This window comes from Notamacropus eugenii, chromosome 1, assembly GCF_028372415.1.
Source record: "Notamacropus eugenii isolate mMacEug1 chromosome 1, mMacEug1.pri_v2, whole genome shotgun sequence".
NCBI classification, from domain to species: domain Eukaryota; kingdom Metazoa; phylum Chordata; class Mammalia; order Diprotodontia; family Macropodidae; genus Notamacropus; species Notamacropus eugenii.
In genome coordinates this window covers 343,594,672-343,612,195 of record NC_092872.1, presented here as the reverse complement: position 1 = coordinate 343,612,195, position 17,524 = coordinate 343,594,672, and the positions used below count along the sequence as shown (strand labels likewise).

Below are 17,524 nucleotides of genomic sequence, written 5' to 3'. Positions count from 1 at the left end.
TTGATTCTTATTTTTATTGCTCCATAAAGGAAGTGTTTACTATTTCTGTCTTTTCACATTTAGATGCAGTATCTCTGAGCTTTAATACAGGGACAGTTTTGGTAAAAGTTCTGCACAGTTCTGATAAAAACATAAATTCCATAGCCATTTCATTTAGAAGACACCTTAAGTTTTCAGCTCTAGTTTATACAGCAATTTGAAAAATTCTATATTTTCATTTTTATCTTTCTTTTAGATTTATCTAAAACTGAGAGATATTAACATCTTTTACCATTATTTTATTAGTCTATGTCTTCTTGTAACTCAGTTAATTTTTTTCTTTTTGAATTTAGATATCAAGGCATTGGAGCATAAAAGTTTAATATTCATATTGGATTATTATCTGTGATTCTTTTGAGAATAATATAGTTTCCTCTTTAATCTCATTTAATTTGTGAATTTTTGTTTTTACATTTTAAAATAGCATGATGGGGTGCCTCTGCTTTTTTTAGATTCACTTCATACCTAGTAAATTTTGTTTGTACAACTTATTTTTTTCTGTGAATGACTAATTTTTTTAAGTGTGCTTCTTGTATGAAACATATCATAGGGATTTATTTTCTTATCTAATTTATCATTCTTTCCACTTTTTTGGATTGTTTACTCCATTTTCATTTAAATTTACAAGTTCTTTTTGTATTTGCTTCCATTTGTCTCTTATTTTTTCCAAATCAGGATTTTTCTCTCATCCTCTTTAAAAAATAATGTTTTGTCTCTTTAGTTATTTCAGCTTAGTCTACTATATTTCATCTCTATTCCCAATGCTTCTCTTCTCCTTACCCTCAAGCACTTCCCCACTCCTATTTATTACCTTTTTCCTTGATTCTGCAGTTTTGCTTAATTTATTGGTTTTTTTCTTATTATATAATTCTTCCTTGCTTTCTTCTTTCAGTTAAGTAGCCAAATAACATTGTCTTTCTTGTATTCTCTTTCAGGTTGTTTTGTTTGTTGAGCTTTTTATTCCATTTTTGTAACTTTTTCTAAAAAAAATTTCTTTCCCCCATTCCCTTCATTATTTATCTTCCTTTCTGTTTAATCTAAACTTTTATTATTTGACTCATACTCCTCATAATTATTTATTCCTTCTTTAGTCTGTGTATTTCTCATGGAATTAAAGTTTCTAAGGCACTTATTTTGAGTTCCTTCTCCTAAACTATTTCTCTCTTATTGCGTTATAAATCTTGTTGCTGTCACCCCTTTTCTGTTGTGTTCCATTTTTAGAAATACAAATTCCTGCCCATGATAATTTTCCCCCACCTGTCATGAAATCTCTTTAAATCTGTGCACTCCCATTCTTCTGGTTTTCATTTGATCCCAGAAGCTCTGATTCACTTTATCATGAGATCGGATAAGTGGTCACTTCAAGAACCAAATCTGTACAGATCATACCCATTATAAGGTCTCCATCTCCCATTATAAAATATCTTTATCTGTCTATTGGAGCTTTTTTTAGTGGTATGTCCTCTTACCACTTAATCCAAATTTCCTTCTTTCCCCCCCATTTCAGTCCCAACCTTTGTTTGCTCACAAGTTCTTTTGTAGTCCTTCTTCCTGAGAAAATACAAGTATTGCAATGGTGGCAGGTGAGGGAGAAGGGTTCTGAATAATTGAAGTAGGAGTTTTAAATTAACCTTCTCTTCCATTAGTTCATTGTGTTGTTTTTACCTTTCTAAGATTTTCTGTTTATTAGACGATGGAGACAGTTAAAATTGCTTTATCTTTCATACATAATTCCTATTTTGGAAAGATTTGAGGAGTTCTAAGGATCAGAGAAAGTGTCTAGTCTACATCTTCTTGGTCATGTCACCTGGAAATTTACCTTACCAATGCGATTTTTTTTGCTTTCAATTTTTAGAATTTCTATTTTTGTATTTAGTTGGAGAGTTTTTTTATTTGTTGCTTTTCTAGTTTTTTTTTAAAAATTTTTAGTACTGTGTCCATTCATTGATTTGTTCCTTTTTCTGTTGATTTAGAGTTTATAAAAGTAGGAATATGATTTTCATTTGCTTTAAATCCAGGCTTGGGACTCATTATTAAAAATGAAACAGGACATTCTCAAAAGTAGAGTCTTAAAGTGTTTCTCAGTTTTAAGTAGAAGCACCATAAGTTCAACTGGTGTCATTTTTTTTCAGTGAGCCTCATATTTATTAGTCTACATATACTGCTATATCACTTCATGATGTCATGGTGTAGAAATTTGCACCCTCTCAGCTGAGGACCTTGCTTCATAGAAAAAATGAGGCCATTCACCAAAAGCTCTTTCTTCTCTCCTTATATCAGTCCAAACATCTTTCCCCACTAACTTCTCCTTTACCCCTCTTTCAAATGAAGAGTTAGCCCTTCCCCTTTTTAAGGCAAACCCCTCTGCATGATCCTTGCATCCTGTCTCCTCTTGTCTTCACTAGCAGATTGCTACAACTATTATTTCCGTTCTTTCTAGTCTTTAAACTCTCCTTGTTTACTATCTGCTTCTTCATTTCCTACAAAGCACACCCATATTTATCTATTGTTAAAAAAATTCTCACTTGATCTGACCATCCCTTCTAGCTAACATCTTATACCTCTTCCCCCTCCCTCAGGTAAATTATTTGAGATAGTCATCTACACTGCTTACCTTTATATTTCTTTCTGTAAAATTTATCCCCCTAGTTACCTGTTTCCCAGCTAATTTTAACTACACTGGTTTTGTGTGTGCAAAAACATTTTAATTTTATAAAAATCAAACTCTTTTATATTCTGTGATTCTCTTTAAACCTTGTTTGGTCATGATCTTTTCTCCTCTCGGTATTTTTTAAAGCTATTTTCTTCTTTGTTTCTTTAATTTGTTTGTAATGTGACCTTTTACATCTAAGTCACATTCATATAGAGCTTACTGTGGTATAGGGTATGAAATATTGGTCTAAATCTTCTGCCATAGAGTTTACTCAGTAGCTTGGTTTAGCAAACACTCTGGGTCTTATGTACTTAGATTGTTAAACTGATTTTTTAACCAGACAAAATAGTTTTTAATGATTACTTATTTTTAGAATAGTTAGAGATCTGGCACTGTTAGGTTTTCTTCTTTTCCCCTATTTTTCATTATTTCTCTTGAAATTCTTGACCTTATGTTCTGTAGATGCAATTTAGTATTTTCTTCTAGTTCTGTAAAATAACCTTTTAGTGTCTTATTTGTATGGCACTGAATAAGGAAAACAATTAAGGCAGCATTGTGATTTTTATTAGATTGTCATGACTTACCCATCAATAATTAATATTTCTCCATTATTTAGAGCTATCTTTGTTTCTGTAAAGAGTGCTTGGTAGTTGTATTCATGTAATTTTGAAAAGAATTTCCCTTTATCACTTTCTACTGCTTTTTGTTGGTAATATATAGAAATACTGACAATCTGAATTTATTTTATATCTAGAAACTTTACTGAAATTAGGGTTTTTATTCAGTTATTTTTTAGTTGACTTCTTGGGGTTCTCCAAATAGGCCATAATATTATCTGCAAAAAACAATAGTTTGTGCTTTTCCTGTCCTTTCTCATGTGATTTTTTTCCCCTGTTGTATTATTATAACATTTCTAGAACTATAAAAAATTGCAGAGGTGATAAGACGTCCTTGTTTTAGCCCTGATCTTTTTGGGAAGGCCTCTGTCCTTTCTCAATTATATATAATGTTGGAGCATGGTTTTAGATAGATGCTTATTACCGTATTAAGTAAAGTTCCAATTATTCATATCCTTTTTTAGTGTTTTTAACAAACAGATGCTGGATTTTGTCAAAAGCTTTTTTTTAAGGCATCAGTTGATGTAATCACATAGCTTTTACTATCTTGTAATTTATGTGACCTGTAGTGTTTATACTTGTTAATATATTCAACTAATTCTACACTACTGACATTAACTCAACCTGGTCATTGTTTAATTTTTTAGCATTGTTAATTCATGTCAGTGTTTTAGATTGTCAGCTATTGAGATGTCATTTGCAATATTTCTTATGTAGTGTTATAGGTAAGAATTCTGTAATAAAGGAACCCCAGAAATTCTTATGAACTGCACTAAAAAAAAGTAGGGTAAAAGAAACACTGGGTGCCTTAAATCCCCAAGTGTGAATTCATCCCTATTTCTTCATTAAAATTAAGATCATAGGTGTTCCTTACTTTATGGAAGAGGTGCAGTATAGCAAAGTTGTCCATGAAACTAATTTTACTTTTAAATGAATTGCTATTTGCCCATTAGCTTCCTGATCATATAGATGTTATCTCAAAAGGAAAAATAGACTAATTTAAAATTTTTGTTGTCTTTGAGGAAGGGGTAGTGAGCAATGTCTGTGGAATATCTGTCATTCAAGACTATGCAAAAAAAAAATTACTTGAAATGCTTTAGTATATTTTAGTATTTAGTATGTCCTTTCTAAATGTGATGCTTTTATCTGATTTCTGGTAATCTTGCCAGCTACCCCAAATCACCCTTTCCAAAAGATAGGAATTTCTTTTGTAATTAAAAAATTCCACATTCAGAATTCACCTCCTTTCATTTTAGCATAGAAATTTACAATCCCTACTAGTCAAACTGTAAAATTCTACTCTGCCAGTAAATACATTCATCTACCCCATGATTGTTTGCCTGATTTGAATCTTTGGGTGATGTAAAATGAATGTGTCCTACTTTCACTTCTTGAACTTTGAAATATCATAAAATAAATTTATTCAAAGTAAAGTATTTTTAGCCACATATAATTATGGATTTCAAATTACTAAGAGATGGAGGAACTCACCAGTTAGGAAATATGATTTCTGAACTATTTGCTTAGAAAAGTAGCACTAATATAACAAAAATTAATTTATGTATACCAGAGGGCAAATTAATTGAACAGAAATGGCCAAAATGTAATTATCTAAAAATCAAAAGTCTTATCACATTTTCTCTCAAACCAACAAAGAATTTCAGCCATGCGTTGCCATGTGCCTGCTGTACTACAATGTTCTCTTCTGAATAATAATTCTGACTTAACCCATAGCAAAAATAAGTTTTATTTCATTAACTTGACTAAATGACTTAAAATTTAGTTTAGGGTCATAGACTCTTATTGTTATTATCATTATATGTTTGTGCTCTCTTCATATCCTTTTACTAAAAGATTGTTTTTACTGTTGGTGCTAAAATATCTTTTTTCTGAAATTCAGTTACAGAAACAAAAAGGGGGAGAAGAGAAAGGGAGAGGGAGAAGAACAGGGAGAATTTATTAAGCTTGTACTAAGTGTCAGGCACTATGGTAAGCCCTGGGGATACAAATTTTTAAAAACTATGGTCCCCACTCTCAAGGAATTTACATTCTGATTGAAGAAGATTGTATTAAGGAGATGGAAAGTTGAATGGAGAGTATTTGCAGAAGCGGGTAAATAAGCATTTTAGAAAGTAAGTGAGCTGGGAACGAAGGGAGTGATACTGAGACACCTCAAGAAATGGAAAAACTGACCAGGATTTATTTGTCAAGAAAGCATGTCTCAGGATAGGGCCATCCTGAGGTAGGTGAGGACACTGAGGGGGTGGAGCAGTCCATAGAGAAAGTCGGCCAGAAATGAAATAAGCATGGACCCTGGGGCACATAGAGGCCTCCTCATCAATCAGAAGAGGAGCCCAGAGTATTTTTTTTTATTTATACATGCACAGATGCGCACACCCATATATGCACACATACATGCATGTATACATAAACATATATATGTGTGATGGTGGTTTTTTTGGTTTGTTTTTTTTCGTTATAGCAAACAAACTCCTCTGTCCCTATTGATAAGAAAAATAGAGGATTTCTGACGAGCTCTCCATCATCAGAGACAGACAGGTTTGAGGTAAGTTTAAAAGATGGACCAACTAGTAGTAATCCCATGGATTATTGAATCAGTCCCATAATCATTTTTAAATTTCACCATATTTTACAAATATATTCTAACTTGAAGTATTTTCAAATTAGACTATTTAAATAAGGTTCCTTCTTGACTTAAGAATAACATTCACATTTTGCTCAAATGATAAGCTACAGAAACTTTGAACACGGAAGATAAAGTAGAGTGCTTCTGATTCCCTGTTACCAATCTCAAAGTTCATGCTTCACTAGAAAGTAATTCACTCTTTTGATTGGTATGTTTTTATCCAACTTTCAATGACAAGTAAATATAATTGGATAATAATTGTTACATGTAGTGCCTGATGGAACAATTGAATAAAATAGAATTTTACAAAAAACATTAAAATGCTCCAGCAATTCCCTATGCACCCTTAAAAAATAAAAGTCAGTCACTCAGTGAACTTTTGTTAAATGCTTACTATATGTTAGCTAGACACTGCTAAGTACTTGGCATATAAAGAAAGGTAAGAACAGAGACCCTATTCTCGTGGAAGTCAACTTCTAATGAGAAAGTCAACATACAAGTAATCATGTAGATATTTACATGTGTGCAAAGTAACTAGATGGTCTTCCCAAAGGTGCTTTGATTCTCTGGCACATAGCATGCTAGCTTTTGTTACTATAATGAGATATACTCTGTCACTGGCCCTGGGCTTTATCTTTAAAGCCCCTCTGGACCAGTGAGGAATAGCATATCCACAAAACTCAAAGATTACATCAGTTCCATCTAATTCACACTTACTTCCACCACTGTGAATATGCACTAGAACCTCACAGTGGAGAACTCTAATGACTTGTACATAGTAGCAAATGTTTGTTGAATTAAAGGAAGCATATTAGATTAGCAATGACTGAAAAATGCATTTGTATTCCAATTTAATTCAGTGTTTGTGGGAGTGTTCTTGGTTAAACATTATTTAGGTCGTCCTGAAAGCAATCTGCCCTGTTTGGTAGACTGAAGATAGGGTTCTTCAAATTGGGAGATCTCCCAGACCAGCTGCGGGTCAGTGAAAATAAGTAATGAGTATACTGTCATAAAGACCTGTGCTTCCAGCCTGCAGTTTAGGGGTTCAGATCAGATTTTGATGCTCAATAGAATTGCATTTGTTGGGAACCCAGTGTTCCTTTGACTCACTAGTTCTGTATCATGTTCCACGTTGGCCATAGGTGAGATGCTCTGGCAAGTACCATGCTGTGCATGGTATTACATTACATTCATCACAATGCGTTGGCATGCATTAGGCCATATTCTCAATTATAAATTTCTAAAATAAGTGTGATTATTTTAGACAAATGTAGCATATTTAACAAATCACAACTCTTAAGCAGAAACTGGATGGGAAAGGGCATGTCATTATATGGAACAAATTGCTATAAAATCATGACAGTCTGGAGCCCTCTAGGGATACATTATTTTGGAGAAGAGAGTGTTCCAAATGGTCAAGGGTTTGTCCTCTGAAGTGGTAAATCTTGTTTTTAATCATTTTTGATGGACATCTTCAAGCACTTTATGCATGATGGTCATTATGAACATTCATTATTGTACTATGCTGGAACACTACAATGATGTCCTCAAATCTCAAGGCTGTTCTCATCTTTGAATTGTAAAGTTGTTTTCCCTCCTTCTGTTTCCTAGTTGTTAATATATTTGCCTTTAGGGACTTCTTCCCCTTGAGTATCCCTTCCAGTTCTCTGCTTCTAATCTACTGTGGCTTTGGAAACCAAATAGTTACATGTAAAATTATAATTGATAGACTTTGAGTAGGTGCTTTCTTATGGTGAAAGCAATCTCAATTTCTTTTCTGTTTCATGCCCAGCATTCTGTCAGGCACTAGGAATACAAATTTTAAAAATATATTTTTACATAAATAGTTCTTGCTTTCTAAGCATTTATATCCTATCAACAGAACAGCATGTACCCATATAAATAAAGACAGAATAATTTTAAGAGGGCACAGGTACTAGTGGGTGAACAGATTCATAAAGGAGGTAGTACTTAAGCTGAGCTGAGATTCTAAAAGGCAGAAGATGAAATGTCATGTCCAAGAAATAGATCAATTTGGCTGGAAAGTAGAGGCTTAAAGGGAGGGTAACACACAACAGTCCTGGAAAAGTAGGCTGGGACCAGATTGTGAAGAGCTTTTCTAAAAAGAGGAATTTATATGTTATCCTGAAGGCAATTAGGATCCCCTATGGACCACTGGAGTGTGTTGGGCAGGGAGGGGAGTAACATGCAACAGTGTTGAAGATAGAGGGAAGAGAGAAGAAGGTTTGAGAAAGGGGAAAAAAGTTATGAGGCTATTGCCGTGGTATAAGAGATTTGTGATGAATGGTAGTGTTGGAAAATATATTAACTTTAGCACATCCAATTTGTGACATATCTCCTAGTTCTAATGTCTATTTTGACTGGTTATTGGGAATCTTATAAATCAATGTGGTTGCTAGATAGCTGAAGTGTTACAATGTACAAAGCAAAAGTATGTTGGAAATATAGTAGCAATATTACTTAAAAATCATGCTTATAATTCAAGTTAACAGATTCTTTTGTGTTGCTTTTTCAATGCAATATAGATTAATGTATCCCCAGTACAAAAATTATCTTCAGAAGGAGAATTAAATCCAAATACAAGTAATTTTATATATTCAGATGAAATTGTTCCTGCATCAAGTTCAGAAGAAGAAAAAAATTCTTGGGAGGTAATCTTTTTCCTCAACTCAGGCTTTATATGAATTTGAATATACTAGTGGCTATATTCAATATTTAGTTATTCTTTTATTCCCTCAACCACTATATGAGTTAATAACTCTTAGGACATGAGTAGCTCAGGGGAGGAAGAACCTGATGGGGCCAGGAAAAGCTTCAAGGACAGGGGACTTGAGCCAGGCCTTAGACAATGTCATATTTGGTTAGACAAAGAAGAATGGACAGGCCACTTCACTTTGGGGTTCTATCTCTCATTAATTGAAATAAGTGAGTGTTGCCAGATGATTTGTAAGGATCTTGCTAACTTTGATCTATCATTTTACCATTAATTCATCAAACTGTCTATGACCTGGGAAATTTTTAATTGGTACTTTTAAGGAAGAAATATAAGACTCCATCAGTAGATTATTTTTTATGAGAAAATATGAGCCAATAAAATGAACTATCAGTCATGACCCAGGAAAGTGCTCTAAGGAGTTTCTTCCTTTTATTCCTTCAATTCAGTAATTCCTTATATATAAAGTACTTGCTATGTGCAAGGCACTATGCCAGGTATTGGATACATAATTCAAAATTTTATTGTAACAGTAGCTTTATGATGTCATCAACATGGATATTCCCTCCATCAGTACAGATTATAACTTACCCATGCCCTTTCCTCCCGAAAAATTGTTGGTCAAGCTCTCCCATTACAGATATCAAACCCAAGACATTGGAGTCCTTTCTAATAGGTTTTTGTTTGGCATTCCGTGGATGCTGAATCAAGTGAAGCATTTAGGCTTTGCATTATGTGACACTTTCAGTATGTGACCATCAAATATCCTTCTCAAGTTATACATTTTTCAGTGACTTACATCCCTTATTCCAATTCTTACTCAAAAAAAATAAAATTCCAAGTGGTCTGAAAGACAATAGAGAAGAAACGTGGTGGACCCACAATGTCACTGAGGTTACAAAGACTAAAACCAAAGATTTCCTACCTTCTGGGGACTTACGTTCTCAAAAATATTAGTAAGAAGATAGCTGAGACAAGGCTTCATACAGGAGGTGATACCTGGTTTGAGCCTTGAAAGAAGATAATGTTTCCTAGAAGTTGAGGTGAAGAAGCAGTGCCTTCCAGGCACAGGAGATGGCCTGTATCAATGTGCAGAGCAGTAGAGGAAGTGTGGTGTTTGGAGAATTGCTAATCATACAGTTTTACTAGAGTGGTTAGAGTTCATGATTAGTTTGAAGTATAAGTCTGGAGAGGTCATTTAGTACCAGATTATGAAGGACTTTAATCTCAGGGTGTTTATATTTCATCTTAGAGGTAATAATAGGAGCCCCTTAAAGTTTTTGAGGAAGAGAGTGAAATGGTCAGACCTATGACTGAGGAATATTGAATGTTAAACAAATTGGAGAGTGGGGAAAATTAGAAACCAGGACACCTGTATGGTAGTCCAGGAGTGAGAGATTATGAGGACCTGAGAAATGCGGTAGGCTTTTTGGCATTAAAAATGAAATTGGTGCAAAATTGTCTGGAGGAACGTAGTGTTAATGCTACTAGCAGCTACTGTGGAGGTGCAAGACCAATAACACCAGCACACAGGAGGGCTACTAACAGGTTCTTGATCTGCTTTTCTAAGGGAAAGACAGTTTCAAAGGGTTAGTAATCTTACTTTAATTAAATAATGAGAAAGATATATAAATAAAGAGAAGTGAGTATCCAAGAAAGAATCCAATAGACAGAGTTCCAACTGTCTAAACAGAGTAATAGATGCATAATCACCAGACTAGAGAGCAGCAACCTTTGGATTCAAAATGCCACGAAGGGGGTCTCTTTAACAACGGCTACCCAGAGGCTCATCTGGCCAAATCACAAAGAAACATTCATCCCATGAGGGAGCCCCAAGTAAAATACCAACCTCCCAGTATATATAGTTTTCAAACAAAGAAAAACTTGAAAATCTATATGCCTCAGTACTTAATTGGATCCATGTGGCCCAGAACCTATTTGGCTCTGCATCAGGGTTCCATGTGACTCAGGATGTAACACAACTGTGAATTGAGCTGAAGTTCAAAGCAGCAAGACATCCATGATTGAAATACCCATGTACCTTTAGACCTGGGAACGCAACTCTTGTTCCAAGGAAAAGGGGATACATGTGGTCACGTAAGCCTATTAATGGATGGGGAAGATCTTATATTCCATTAGCCCTACAGGGAGAGAGTATAATATTTTTTTTTCTCTTAATCAATGGGAAGTGAGGGTAGGGATGCCCATCTGTTGTGGAATGGGTGAACAAAGCATGGTAAATGTATATTATAGAGTACTAGAGTAGTCTAAGAAATGATGAACAGGAATGATTAGAGAAAACTGGAAAGACAGAGTGAAGTGAGGTTAACCAGAAGAATGATTTATATAATAACAAAAAAACCATAAAGACAAATCTGAGAATATAATAACCCCAATTCTAAAGGACCAATGATGAGGCGTGCTATCCATCTCAAGAGGTAAGTACTTAGGGTGCAGAGACATAACTTTTTGAACATGGCCAATATGAAAGTTTATTTTGTTTGACTGTATAGTTTTGTGAGCAATGGAGAACTGAGAGAAAAAGAAAATTTATTTTTGTTTATTGAAAAATTAAATTATTAAAATTACTTTGGCAGCTTTGTTCAGAATGGATTGGGGTGGAGAAAAAGTTGAGGCAAGGGAGTACAAGGGGCTACTGACAAAATTCAGTTAAGAAGTGAGGAGAATCTGAACTAGGTTGTTGGTTGTGATGGTAGAGAGACAGGGTAAATGTCAAAGATTTTGTGGTGGTACAAACAAAATTTAGATTCTGATTTGATTTGTATGGAAAATGAGAATGAGGAGTCAAAGATGATGCAGAGTTTGTGAAGCCAGGTGACTACAAGAATGGAGTTGCCCACAATAGAAATAGGGAAGATTTGAAGAAGAGTGGGTTTGAGGGTAAAGATAATGTAATGGGATCTGAGACATAGATCACAACTCATCAAAAATTACTGACCCTGTGAGACTGACTATTCCATCCAAGACAAAAAGGGTTTTGAGACTTAGGAGTCTTACTCTATTCATCACTCTCTCCAAATGCAGAGCTTGCCTCTTGCACTTGCTGCATCAGGGTGATAGGGTGGGGATTTATAGGGTCAGGAATTTTCCCAAGTACACCTGGGCAGTTGCTACTGTGGGTGTCCAGACAGGGATTAGAATACAATGGTCCTGAATAAGAAACACTTTGCACAGAAAGAGAGCTTGGGAGTGTGTACAGTAAAGTGAAGGAACAAAATGAGATGTTGGAGGGTGTGTAGGTGTGCCTTTATTGCATAGTACTCCATGACTGACCATTGTGGGGCAGCGTTGTATTGCTCCTTGTCATCCCACCTTTGAATCATTTTATCTTGTACAACTTGGGGTTAAGCCATGGCCCCCAACTTTGTAGATCGATGGTATAACATTATGAGTCTGTGTGTGTGTGTGTATAATAAGTATATAATAATATACTTATAAAATATAATATAAATATAAAATATTTATATAAATATATATATTTATATAAATATAAATATATATAAAAATATAAAATAATATAAATATAAAATATACTTATAAAACATAATATAAATATAAAATATACTTATAAAATATAATAAGAAAAATTTAAAAACTTTAATAATGATTATTTTGTTATACTTGTGTTTTTATCCCTCAAGACCTTGCTAAAACTAGGCAAAGCTGGTGATGTCTTTAGAATCATCCCACCTCCTTTTCTATACCTTTCTGCTACTTGGTGGTAATCAATGTCCCTATTTGCATGCCATTTAAGTGCTCAGGTACTTTAATTTAACCTCTATACTACTTCTGAACAGAGTTTTCTTGATGATCACAACTATTAAGGGAGCAGTCTGACAATTTAGACTTATACAGAAATAACTGATGAGTTTAGCCCTACTCCCCCAAGCATATTTAAATTTTGAAAGCAGCTTTTAACACAGATAACACAATTTTTATAACAAATGTTAACACAATTCCATTTGATAAATTATGTCTGAGATGTGATTCTGAGTAATTGAGACCTCCCCTAATGATGGCTCCTGAGTATAATATAAAGAAGGTTAGATTCATTCAGTAAAAACATAAGTTTGAATCCTATGTAGCATTGACACTACGTCACCATAGGTAAGTCACTGAACTTCTTTGAGCCTCAGTTTCCTAGTTTGCAAATTTTAAAATAATCTTTATGCCTCTTTGCCTAACAAAGTTATGTGTCAAATTATATAATTCATGTACAATCTTGTGTGAACTTTAAAGACTATAGGAGGCAACTCTTCTTTATGACTGCTACTACCTTTTTCTCCCACCATTTCCATCCCTAACACATACATGCACAGTCAGATCTTAGGCCTGAAGAGTTACTGATTCTAAGTGTAGAAAATCTTTGGGACACGTAACTTAATTTTCAAAGGATTAATCTTCCTCAGATTTGGAGTTGCCTGATGCAGTTAATAGCAAATAGAGATCAAAATTGCCCAGTATTTGATTCTAAATAGAATTTATTTGTATTATAACCACATTAAACTGTTCGTTCTCTCTGTTTCTAATTTCTTCATATGCAAACTTGAGAACAATATTTATTTTGTATCAGAACTAAAGCAACTTAAAGAAATAAGGCATCTGGGGTAATCCATGCTGTATGGTTTTTTTTCTTTTTCAGGGTCAATGCACTGCATCTGAAATATGTTGCATTGTTAAATCATCACCAAGAAATATATCCACAAAGATGCTATATTGCTGTCCTGAAGGTAATAGAATCAAGGTAGAACACCTTTTCAAAATGGTATAATGTTTTTCACAGTAAACACAGATGAGTCTAACTTTTCTTCCTATTAAGACATCATTCACTTCATCAGACATGTATTAACATAAGCTGCTATGTGCACAGCATTCTCCCATGTTCTTGGAGAAGTACAGAGATAAATAATGGTCTAAATCAGGTGAGGAACCTGCAGCCTCTGGGCTGCATGTGGCCTTCTAGGTCCTTGGATGTGGCTTTTTGACTAAGTTCAAGTTTTACAGAACAAATCCTTTTATGAACCCATAGACAGAACTGCACTGAATCAGTTGGTGAAGGTCATTAGAGTGCCTCATCACTGAGACTGATGTCAATTAGAGAGTTTCTGCTTAGGAAAAGTCCCTTTCATTGGCCAAAATTGGTGATTTTTAGGTTCAAAAACTATGGTACTTGCAATCATAGACATGGTGTTCCATACAAAAATCATTATACTGCCTTGAGTATAGGCCAAAACAAGCAGTATATACATACATACATATATATATATATATATATATATATATATATATATATATATATATATATATATATATATATATATGAAATGGCAGTTCAGTATCTGCCTTATTGAGCTTTTAATGTATATTTTAATGCCTTGATTTTGAATGCTCTTAGAAGGCAGAATCTTAGCAATGACCCTGTGCTGTCATGATTGAAATTGGGGAAAGTATTGTCAAGTGATGTGCAAACTGGTGGTCTGTGAAACTTGACACTATAAGATGGAACAGACATGTTTTTGCTTGACATATCACTTCTAGGGATGATAAATCAATATATTTATTACCAAAGGGAGTAAGTTCATGTTTGTCTCTTACTTAAAAGACAAATAAATAAGTGATATTTTTATTATACTTATTGTTGTATTTAGATGATATTTTACATATTTTTATTGTTAATTATTTCTAGATTACTTTAAATAGTTATAGTATTCTTTTATTGATTGATGAACTGTAGTTGAAGATCTGCTTTTGTGTTCTTACCTCATTATTGTTTCTTCCTCAATCATTGTTCTATACTTTATGTATTTCTTCAATTTTTAAGTGTCAGAAATAAGATTAAATAGAAAAAGTCCATGACAGGCTATGGATTCACATTAGTTAGCAGGCAATAGGCAACCGTTGAAGAGGTTTGACTAGAGGAATAACATGAATATAAGCAGAGACATCACCTTGCCAGCAAAGCATGAATTGTCAAAGCTGTGGTTTTCCCAGTAGCAATATATGACTATGACAGTTAGACTAGAAGGAAAACTGAGTGCTATAGAATTGATATTTTTGAATTGTAATGCTAGAGAAGACTTTGGAGAGCCCCTTGGACAGCAAGGAGATCAAATCAGTCAATATTTAAAGAAATTAACTCAGACTGTTCACTGGAAGGTCAAATACAGAAACTGGAGCTTAAATACTTTGGCCACATAATGAGAGGACAGCACTTATTGGAAAAGACCTTGATACTGGAAAAGATTTAAGGCAAGAGGAAAAAGGGACAACAGAGGGTGAGTTGGATAAGTATTGTCACAGAAGCAACAAACGAGTTTAAACAGACTTCAGAAGATAGTAGAAGACAGAAGAGCCTTGCATGCTCTGCTTAGTGGCTAAGGAGCCACTAAAAATTGTACAAAACTGAACAACAACAAACCACTTAATCAGATTTTTATATAAGAAAGATGAAAGTTGCACATATTTTTTAGAGTAAGTTGAAGAGAGCAGAGATTGGCGGTAGAAGACTTCTTAGAAAGCTATTGCAGTAAGCTAGATATGTGATAATGAGGACTTTACTAGGGTGGTGAAGTGAAAGTAGAACTCAATCTGTTAGTCAACATGTGTTTATTTATTGCCCACTACATTTCAGGCAAAGTGCTAGGTGTTGGAAATATAAGGATGAAGATTGAAACAATCTCTGCTTACAAAGAACTTACATTTTAATGGGAAGAAAAGAACATAGAAAAATACAGAAAAATATGAATGAGTGAATGAATAAACAAAGTATATGTAAAACACTTTGTGCAAAGCACTGTATTAACCACTAGGAATATGAATAAAATAAGTAAAACAATCTCTATTCATAAAGAGCTCACATTTCTAGTGAGTGGATACAACATATATGGACATTTAATAAATATTAAGTTAATAAATACAAATACAAACTCTCATTAAAGGAGGAAGGGAAAAAGGAATACATATTTATATAGTGTTTTTGTGTGCCAGACATTGTGCTAAGCAATTTTACAAATATTATCTCATTTGATCCTCACAACAACCCTAAAAGGTAGATGTTCTTATTATGCTCTTATTATTACAATTGAGGAAACTGAGTCAAATAGAGATTAAAAGACTTGCCCAGCATCACACAGCTAGGAAATGTCTGAACGACTATTTGAACTCAGGGCTTTATGACTCCAGGCCCAGAATTCTATTCCCTGTACCACCCACTACCTCAGCACAACAAATTAAGGTAGTTTGGGAAAAGGAGTACTAACATTTGGGGAAGTGGCAAAATCATCATGCAGAAAATGATGTTTGAAGGGAAAAGGGGGACTCTTTAAGGTAGAATTAAGGAATGAAAACATTCATGTCACATGAGATGACCAAAGTAAAGGCATGTGTGAAGAACCAGAAATAAGTCCAATTTAGTTGAATTGCGTTGTGTGGGAAGGGTAATAATGTCCCATGAGTCTGGAAAGGTAAAATGGGACCAGACTATATAGGCCTTTAAAAGTGAAACAGTTTATTTTTTATTCTATGTGCAGTAGAAGTTTCCTATAGGGAATCATAGGAGTTGATTGAGTAGGATAGTCACATGGTCAGATATGTATTTAAGGGAAAGTACTTTGTAAGGAGTATGTAGGGTATCATGGTACAGTGAGAGAATTGAAGTGATCATCTAGTTTGAAAGGTGAGAAGGATATGAACTAAGAAGGATGGGGTAATTTTTCTGGTTGTGTTTCCAACAAAATGACAGACTATGAATTTTCCTCACTTCTTACTTATATACACACTCTCTTAGTTCAAGTTTGATTTTGGATCAAAACGAGGCACTCATAAGTTATTGAAAAGTTAAAAAAAAATGATTACTTTGCCTAGTACAGCAAGGATACGCAATAAGGATGCAATGACATTTATCTTCAGTTTTGCTGGATGCAGCCTCCCCCAATTCCTTATGGAAGTGCATATGGTCTGCAGATCATAAGGGCAAAGTTTGGTGACTTAGACCCGCTGAGGCACCTATCAAATTTGAGAAGATTTGTCTCCAAGTAGCTTAAGACTTTTTATGCTCTTTGGTAATCAGACAGCCACAGCAGGGAAGCTGGAGTCAATAAGATCCCAGAAAAACATGTTTCTTTTTAGGAAAAGCTAATCCCTATCACAAAAGGAAAGGCGTTTGATGTAAGGGAGAAAGAAGCTGCATCAAAGAAACATAGACCAATTGGGTCCTGTGGATCAACTTGGTTTCTTTTTCGGGAAAATTAATACCTGACAAAGGAAAGAAGAAGGAAGGATGAGCCTCACCTGTGTTGTGAAAAAACACTGATAGATGTTAGTTGTATTATGCCCTGTAAACTTCAGCCTAGTCATTAATAACAAAATGGAATTCAATAAAAGAGAAGCATTTGAAGCATTGGGATGGGGATGGAAGGGTGGAGAGCAAAGACATAACTAAGCCAAAAATTCAACTTGCAAACATCTCAAAGAAGAAACATAAGAAAAGCAAATAAGTTCAATTGCCAAGGAAAGAATAAGTAATAAAACCAACTATTCCATCATTTTTTTTTAAAGAGACAGATAAAGACTGGCCTGTGGGATAAAAATGAAACAAAACAAAAATGAGGAATCAGTAAGAGATTTTAAAAAGTAATAGTTACTCAATAAGCATTTATTAAGCACTTATTATATTCCAGGCACTGTGCTAAGTGCTAGGCATACAAATATAAACAAAAGGGAAAACAATTCATGCACTCAAGTTTACATTCTAAAGGAGAAGACATCACATAAAAGGAAGCTGAAAAGGAAAGGTGACTGGGACTGGGAGAAAG

At 34.3% G+C, this 17,524-nt stretch overlaps 1 protein-coding gene across 3 annotated transcripts in view; it reads left to right on the top strand.

The window, feature by feature from the left end:
• The window catches only part of MEIKIN (meiotic kinetochore factor), a 160,916-nt gene that overhangs the window by 68,825 nt on the left and 74,567 nt on the right, over positions 1 to 17,524 (top strand). For 2 of the 3 annotated variants that reach the window (XM_072629976.1, XM_072629977.1), the window contains 3 exons: positions 5,792 to 5,875; positions 8,503 to 8,628; positions 13,354 to 13,441. In XM_072629976.1, the coding sequence (XP_072486077.1) occupies positions 5,792 to 5,875; positions 8,503 to 8,628; positions 13,354 to 13,441 (298 nt within the window). The remainder of the gene's footprint in view (positions 1 to 5,791; positions 5,876 to 8,502; positions 8,629 to 13,353; positions 13,442 to 17,524) is intronic. The other variant, XM_072629978.1, reaches the window with a different exon arrangement.